The 8627-nt window shown below is 45.6% G+C and overlaps 2 protein-coding genes across 2 annotated transcripts in view; one reads left to right on the top strand and one right to left on the bottom strand.

Annotated features, from left to right (window-relative positions):
* Window positions 1-348: 348 nt before the first annotated feature.
* Window positions 349-8627, top strand: part of LOC308119657 (uncharacterized protein) — a gene marked incomplete at both ends in the record, with an annotated part of 110077 nt that continues 101798 nt past the window's right edge. Inside the window, 6 exons of the mRNA XM_080479805.1 lie at window positions 349-436; window positions 3076-3137; window positions 5919-6014; window positions 6373-6450; window positions 6630-6722; window positions 8403-8605. Of these exons, the coding sequence (XP_080335931.1) occupies window positions 349-436; window positions 3076-3137; window positions 5919-6014; window positions 6373-6450; window positions 6630-6722; window positions 8403-8605 (620 nt within the window). The remainder of the gene's footprint in view (window positions 437-3075; window positions 3138-5918; window positions 6015-6372; window positions 6451-6629; window positions 6723-8402; window positions 8606-8627) is intronic.
* Window positions 3549-5669, bottom strand: LOC308120320 (uncharacterized protein; the record flags this gene model as incomplete). The annotated part of the gene is made up of 3 exons (XM_080480854.1): window positions 3549-3664; window positions 4893-5475; window positions 5610-5669. 3 exons carry the CDS (start codon window positions 5667-5669, stop codon window positions 3549-3551), a joined length of 759 nt encoding a protein of 252 aa, XP_080336980.1.

Here is an 8627-nt window from a genome sequence, read left to right as displayed (position 1 = left end):
TGCTTCGTCTTTCGTCATTATTAGTTCATAAATCTTTCAACAAGAGCTCCCATTCAGATTATCGTGCAGAGCTAATGCTAATGCTAATGCTAATGCTAACACAGCTCTGTGACCATTAGAGTCTCTGTAGTTTCACCAGATAGTTACTTTTTCTTTTGAGGGACTAGTAAAGTAACTCCACTACTTTCCACTAACGTGGATTCTTCTAATGAAGCTATGATGTTCTGTAACTTTGCTGCTGCCATGTTACCCGTTTCCATGTAACTGCTCAGGAGTAACTAGTAACTGTAACTTGTGGCTGTCCTGCAGAGCGGTGCCATGCTGCTGGCGGTCTGTGGATGAGACAGAATGTGGTCTGACGTCCACTGCAGAGATGAGCCGGTGGTGCGGGGGTCCGTCCCCCTGGACATCGACAACATCCACATGCTGCTACAAGGTTAGCCCCGCCCCCTGCTAAGAGTTAGCCTCTCTGCTAACAAAATCTCTGGTCCCCGTGTGTCTGTCCACACCTGACTGGAAGCACTCTGACTAGATGGTACTAGTTACTGTTAGCAAGCTGAATGATACCATGCTAGCACGGTATGCTAATGCTTACCAGGCGTGTTCGCGAGCGAAATGCTAAACTTTGGTGTGATGTCGGAGAGTACACGGTCTAAACTATCAGTATTAAACACTGAACTAGCTCCTTGACACTGAGCTGCCTCCGTTACTGTGTACTGTATGTTAGCATTTAGCATGGTTGCTAACAAAATACTCAAATTACATTATTTTAAAGTTGTACGTTTTTTAAAAAGTGAACATTTCCGCCCCCTTTTCTTTTTTCAAATGAACTTTTAACTTTCTGTACGTCAGTTCTTTGGTGGTACTCTGAGAAGTTCACGATATTAAACTGTGACACGGAGGTGGATCTGCACTGTGATTGGACGGTCGTATCGTTACTATGGCGACTCGTAAATGAAGCTCCGATTCTGCGCTTTCTGACACTTTAGATCAAACATGAACGGTGAGGAGTGGCGCTGCTCAGCGCTGGCAGAGGGAAACCTGAGAGAGTGTGTGTGTGTGTGTGTGTGTGTGGGTGTGTGTGTGTGTGTGTGTGTGTGTGTGTGTGTTCTTTGGTTTCAGTCGCCTCTCTGAGCTGCTGTGTGGTTGGAGTTTATAATGTGTGTAGTTAATGACTCCGTCTCCCAGGAGGCACATCAGACCTCTGAAGAATCACTGTGAACAACAGAGTGAACTGATGTGACATCCCAACTATCTATCTATCTATCCATCTATCTATCTATCTATCTATCTATCTATCTATCTATCTATCTATCTATCTATCTATCTATCTATCTATCTATCTATCTATCTATCTATCTATCTATCTATCTATCTATCTATCTATCTATCTATCTATCTATCTATCTCTCTCTCTCTCTCTCTCTCTCTCTCTCTCTCTCTCTCTCTCTCTCTCTCTCTCTCTCTCTCTCTCTCTCTCTCTCTCTCTCTCTCTCTCTATCTATCTATCTATCTATCTATCTATCTATCTAGAGTTGGATTCTAACTAAATCACAATCCAGAGTTTCAATTCAAACAGATTAAAGATTGTTTGCGTTTCCTCAAGTTGGAGAACGTTAGAGCGTCTCCACCATAGAATTCATTAGAATCTGGGCTCCGGTCCTGAGCTGGTTCAACCTGCAGGATGGTGCAGTGGTGAGCACGGTCACCTCACAGCGAGCCGGTCCCAGGTTCAAGTCTGTGGCGGTGCCTTCAGTGCAGTTTGCATGATATTTCTCGGTGGAACGCAGGTGGAGCGGTTGGTTTTATGTTTAAATGTGTGGATCAGGTGAGGTCTGGGAAACAGGAAGTGATGAGGGGATAGAAGGTTGAATTGGCGTGAGCTGCTGCAGCGAGCGCCGTGTGCGGGTCGTGTCGAGGCAGGTCTGAAGCCTCAGTGAGAAGGAGGCGGAGCCTGGAGGAGCTCACCTGGCTCCCTGCAGGCTGCTGGTCGCTGCTCTACATCAGTGCTCATGTTAACAGAGCAGCTGCTGCTGTGAGCGTGGGAAAGAGGAACAACAGCTGGAAACCCATGTGATTTAATCTCTGATCTGCTAACGTCCACCTGCTGAGTCAGCATGAGCTCCTCCAGCACAGGTCAGTGCCGCTCTCCCACTGCACAGCTCTACTCCTGTAGCAGTACTCATACTGAGTACCCCTGTAGCAGTACTCATACTGAGTACTGAGGTTAAAGTACACGAGTCACAAAAAGTTCAGGATATTTGGTTTTCGGGTGAAATTGATGTAAAAAGTTCCTTCTCCTGTGACAAAACATCCTGAAAGTAGGACTTTGAAGTAGAATGATTAATGGTGATTCCTTCAAATCAGTTTATTGAAACTAAAGCCAACGACAGTGGAGGGTCGACCACAAGGACGGTCAATGTCTCCATAACTCCTCATGTGACCTTCAGCATCAGTCACTGCTCGACGACGCCTCCTGCTGGTCACCAGTGGACTGCTGAGGCCCGGAGGTCATTGAGGTTCTGGTCCAGAGTCGCCAGCTGATCCCAGAGGGTTTCAGGTCTGGAGAACGTCCAGGTCCTCCAGTCTCCAGCAGCTGCTCACTGATGGTGCCTCCTCCATGCTGGAGCTCTGTGGTCCATGAAGATGAACCGAGTCTCAATGACTGGATGAACAATCGTCCACTGGATCGTTCCTCCAGTCATCGATGGACCATCACTGACTCGTCCAGAGGCTAATTTAACGACGGCGGAACTGAACGCCACACTTTTGGCTAACTGCTATTAGCAGGTTATAATACTTAAATTAGCTCCGTTGTTTGTGGTTGGAAAGCAAAGTAATCAGAGTACTAATCGGTTCGCTTCAGACTGTTGGATTATATTTCTCATGATGTCAAGCTAATGCTATCAGGTGTTTAAAATAACGCTTCACCATCACACACATAATGCTAATAAATTGTGCTGCACGACAAACTCAAACAGTTTGAGTCAGAGTGACGCAGTAGATCAAGTGGGAATCGAACCGTGGACCGTAGAACCGACTGTGTGATTCACTGTTTGTCTTCTCCGTCCACAGTGGAGCAGGAGCAGATCCAGAAGAAGACGTTCACCAACTGGGTCAACGCTCAGCTCGCCAAGGTGAGACCGGGTCTGAGCAGGAGCTCCGGGAGCATCGGAAACCAGAGACACAGACAAACGTCTCTGAAGTGTCTCCAACCGTCTCCAACCGTCCTTTCTATGTCTCTGATGCAGCGGGGGACCGTCAGTAGCTTGTAGCTTGGTTGGCTAGCTAGTTGCTATCAATGACTTTTACTGAAAACTGATTTAATCCCAGAGAAAGTGTCATTAGCGGCTCTAAACATGACCTTATTCTTAGGGAAGTAAACAGACGTCGTCTGTATTCAGTTCTGATGCTTTGAGACAGACGTGAGGACTCTGTGACGCCGGGGGGAATCTTCTCCGCTCGTCTTCAGACCTTTAACGTGTCGTCGTCAGTGTTCAAACAGCCGATTGGTCCCACATTAAAGCTTTCAGTGCGACTGTGAAGAATCACTGCAGGGACTCACATGAACCCAGTTTCACAGCAAATGGCCCTTTTGCACAGCGGTGGATCCTCCGGCCCGCCGCCGGCCGTCCAGTCACACTCCTGCACAGTTTGATGTTCTCTGCAGACATTCATGCTGACGTGTTCAGGTGGAAACACGTACAACATGCGACATCCTGCTCGCAAAGAGGTTTCCTCTGTTTGGTCCCGGCTCTGTTCCCGTCATTCTGATTGGTTCTGGTTTCATGGTGGATGAGACGACTTTAGCTGCAGTGGATTCTCTACAGTTTTCCTGTTTTTACAAGTTTTCTGTACAATCGACTCAGTCTGCCAATAAAACCAATAAAACTGTATTTAACGAGCCAAACATTCTAACGACAAGCTTGAAACGTCCTTAAAAATCAGCTGATTTCTTTCTGATTCCAAAAAAAACGCAAAAACAAAGACATTCGCTTTTGTTAGCTTGTAGCTTGGTTTGCTAGCTCATTCCAGTCAGCGTAGTTCCTTTCCAGTAGCTTGTTTAGCTAATTAACAGATTGTTGGGAGCTTTATTTTGGTATAAGGACTTTGGTTTACGAGTTACTTCCAGCCGTTTGCTTGTAGCTTTGATTGCGATCTCGTTCCGTTCAGCAACTCAAACCCCGGGCCCCGCCCACACGAGAACGCTGACTCATGGAACTGCACCGTTTTTGGATGATTTTCCAGACGACGCAGCGTTTTAGGAGCTGCAGCTACTGATGCTAGTTGTGTTAATAAGGTGACATGTTGGATTTGTCCAATACGAGGAGGAGCAGGAGTATGCTCTGTGTCTTCTTCGATGGTTTTGTGTTCAGGGCATGTTCTTTTCTGTTTTTGTTGTATATATGTGGCAGAGTTACAGCGCCACCTAAAGGCCTGGCATATATACTACATTGTCTTGAGCTGTGTTCATAGTGAGCTGTGGATGGAAATTCTTTTAAAGGACGACGGGGAGAAAAACGATGGTTTGGTTTGTGTGGACAGTTTTATCTTCAGCCAGAAGTCTTCACACCTCTGAAGGTTCCTGACCTTGTCCTCCACGAGTCTCTGTCTGCGGCCTGGTTGGAGGTTAGCTCTGAGCTCCAGCAGGACAGCTGTTTAAATTTAGCGTGACGGAGCAAAGTTCACCGCTCAACAGACAGACAGCGACAGACGGACCTCCACACTCCCCCTGCAGCCCACCCTGCTGCTACTGCTACTACTAGTGCTACTGCTACTACTACTGCTACTGCTACTGCTACTGCTGCTACTGCTGCTACTACTGCTACTGCTACTGCTACTGCTGCTGCTGCTGCTGCTGCTACTACTGCTGCTACTACTGCTACTGCTACTGCTACTGCTGCTACTACTGCTACTGCTGCTGCTGCTACTGCTACTGCTACTGCTACTGCTACTGCTGCTGCTGCTGTTGCTGCTACTACTGCTGCTGCTGCTGCTGCTACTGCTACTGCTACTGCTACTGCTACTGCTACTGCTACTGCTACTGCTGCTGCTGCTGCTGCTGCTACTACTGCTGCTACTACTGCTACTGCTACTGCTACTGCTGCTACTACTGCTACTGCTGCTGCTGCTACTGCTACTGCTACTGCTACTGCTACTGCTACTGCTACTGCTACTGCTGCTGCTGCTGCTGCTGCTACTACTGCTGCTACTACTGCTACTGCTACTGCTGCTGCTGCTACTGCTACTGCTACTGCTGCCGCTGCTGTTGCTGCTACTACTACTGCTGCTGCTGCTGCTGCTGCTTCTGCTACTGCTACTGCTGCTGCTACTGCTGTTACTGCTGTTACTGCTGCTGCTGCTAGTGCTACTGCTACTACTGCTGCTGCTACTGCTACTGCTGCTGCTGCTTCTGCTGCTGCTGCTGCTACTGCTACTGCTACTGCTGCTGCTGCTACTGCTACTGCTGCAATGCTAACAGAGCGACATGCTAATGGCTAGAATGAACTTGTAAACATAGCTACAACTTACAGACTATTAGTCGCTAAAAATACCACAGGCCACAACAAAGGCTATTTATAGATCTTCTGAAATAAATCTCTCTTTACGTTCTGATGTTTCAATGATCTGTGGAGTCGTTTTGTGCTAAAATAGGTTTGTGTTAACATCGGAGTCTATTTTAATTTCTGGAGTGAAAACCAGGAAGCATCTGTGACATTTAAAATAGTATTTCTTTTTTATTGTGTGTGTGTGTGTGTGTGTGTGTGTGTGTGTGTGTGTGTGTGTGTGTGTGTGTGTGTGTGTGTGTGCGTGTGTGTGTGTGTGTGTGTGTGTGTGTGTGTGTGTGTGTGTGTGTGTGTGTGTGTGTGTGTGTGTGTGTGTGTGTGTGTGTGTGTGTGTGTGTGTGTGTGTTCCAGAGGAGGCCGTCCTCTCTGGTCATTGATCTGTTCAATGACCTCCGTGATGGCTCGAAGCTGTTGGACCTTCTGGAGGTGATGAGTGGACAAGTCATTGTGAGTGTCTGCTTCAAAACTCAACACTGCAATGAAAAAGTAAATGACTGAACCAATCAATAACCGCCAAATTTGATAAATGACTGAACAGATAAATGCCTGACAAACTGAATAAATGACCGATCAACCAGATAAAAGATCGACCGGATCAATAGCAGACTAACCTCAGAAATAATCAATAAATCTGAGAAATGACTATAGATAGGTTATTTATTATTTCATCTGAGAATTAAATCCCCCCCCCCCCCCCCCCCCACACACACACACACACAGCATAATAAAATAAACTGTGTGTGTGTGTGTGTGTGTGTGTGTGTGTGTGTGTGTGTGTGTGTGTGTGTGTGTGTGTGTGTCCCAGGTGCGGGAGCGAGGTCAGGGAATGTTCCAGCACAGGAGCAACATTGAGAAAGCTCTGGCCTTCCTCAAGAAGAAATCGGTAAATTCCAAATCAATACATCTGTTAATTGATCATTAACAATCTGAATTCATCATCAGTGGTGGGAGGAGCTAAGACCCTGTCAGAGGCTTTCTTCACAATGTTTAATGAATTAATGATTACTGTTAAGTTAAGTTAAGTTACTATTAAGTTCAGAAGAGATTTGTGTTTTTCACCAGATCAAACTGGTCAACATCAACATTCCCGACATCACCAGCGGTAAACCGTCCATCATCCTGGGCCTCGTGTGGACCATCATCCTCCAGTACCACGTACGTCTTACTTTACCTACAAGTTCACTACGTATGTTTTACTTTACCTACAAGTTCACCACGTACGTCTTACTTTATCTACAAGTTCACCACGTACGTCTTACATTACCTACAAGTTCACCACGTACGTCTTACTTTACCTACAAGTTCACCACGTACGTCTTACTTTATCTACAAGTTCACCACGTACGTCTTACTTTACCTACAAGTTCACCACGTATGTTTTACTTTATCTACAAGTTCACCACGTACGTCTTACTTTACCTACAAGTTCACCACGTATGTTTTACTTTATCTACAAGTTCACCACGTACGTCTTACTTTACCTACAAGTTCACTACGTATGTTTTACTTTACCTACAAGTTCACCACGTACGTCTTACTTTATCTACAAGTTCACCACGTACGTCTTACATTACCTACAAGTTCACCACGTACGTCTTACTTTACCTACAAGTTCACCACGTACGTCTTACTTTATCTACAAGTTCACCACGTACGTCTTACTTTACCTACAAGTTCACCACGTATGTCTTACTTTACCTACAAGTTCACTACGTATGTTTTACTTTACCTACAAGTTCACCACGTACGTCTTACATTATCTACAAGTTCACCACGTACGTCTTACATTACCTACAAGTTCACCACGTACGTCTTACTTTACCTACAAGTTCACCACGTACGTCTTACTTTATCTACAAGTTCACCACGTACGTCTTACTTTACCTACAAGTTCACCACGTATGTTTTACTTTATCTACAAGTTCACCACGTACGTCTTACTTTACCTACAAGTTCACTACGTATGTTTTACTTTACCTACAAGTTCACCACGTACGTCTTACTTTATCTACAAGTTCACCACGTACGTCTTACATTACCTACAAGTTCACCACGTACGTCTTACTTTATCTACAAGTTCACCACGTACGTCTTACTTTACCTACAAGTTCACCACGTATGTTTTACTTTATCTACAAGTTCACCACGTACGTCTTACTTTATCTACAAGTTCACCACGTACGTCTTACTTTACCTACAAGTTCACCACGTATGTTTTACTTCACCTACAAGTTCGCTGCGTATGTTTTACTTTACCTACAAGTTCACCACGTATGTTTTACTTTATCTACAAGTTCACCACGTATGTCTTACTTTACCTACAAGTTCACCACGTATGTTTTACTTTACCTACAAGTTCACCACGTATGTCTTACTTTACCTACAAGTTCACTACGTACGTCTTACTTTACCTACAAGTTCACCACGTATGTCTTACTTTACCTACAAGTTCACTACGTATATTTCACTTTACCTACAAGTTCACTACGTACGTCTTACTTTACCTACAAGTTCACCACGTATGTTTTACTTTATCTACAAGTTCACCACGTATGTCTTACTTTACCTACAAGTTCACTTCGTATGTTTGTTAAATTATCTACAAGTTCGCCACGTCCGTTTGTACTTAACGTAGCAGTTCACCAGGGTTAATAGCATGAGAATATTAGAGATCCAGCACAATGCTAATGCTGCTGAAGCTACTTGTAATTGTACGACACTGAAGCTGTTTGCATTGCAGTGACCCTGCTGAGCCTCCGTAGTTTGATTATTAAAGTAATAATCATGAAGGAACCTGGATATTCCTGCAAACAGATTTTGTCTCTGTGTCCTCAGATCGAGGAGCTAGCTAGCGGCCTGTCCTTTGACTCCCGCCAGTCGTCCATGGAGTCGCTGACTAGCCTGGACACGCTGTCCTCGCTGTCCAGCCGCTCGGCCAGCAGCAGTCCGCTGCCCCCTAGAGGCTCGCCGCTACACACCCGCTTCAGGGTGTCGGCCAAGAAGGCCCTGCTGCTGTGGGTGCGGGAGCAGTGCCACAAGTATGCTAATGACACACCCGAC

The sequence above is a fragment of the Lipophrys pholis genome (assembly GCF_963383615.2).
Source record: "Lipophrys pholis genome assembly, chromosome: 14".
Taxonomy (NCBI): domain Eukaryota; kingdom Metazoa; phylum Chordata; class Actinopteri; order Blenniiformes; family Blenniidae; genus Lipophrys; species Lipophrys pholis.
This window is presented reverse-complemented; position numbering and strand designations above follow the sequence as displayed.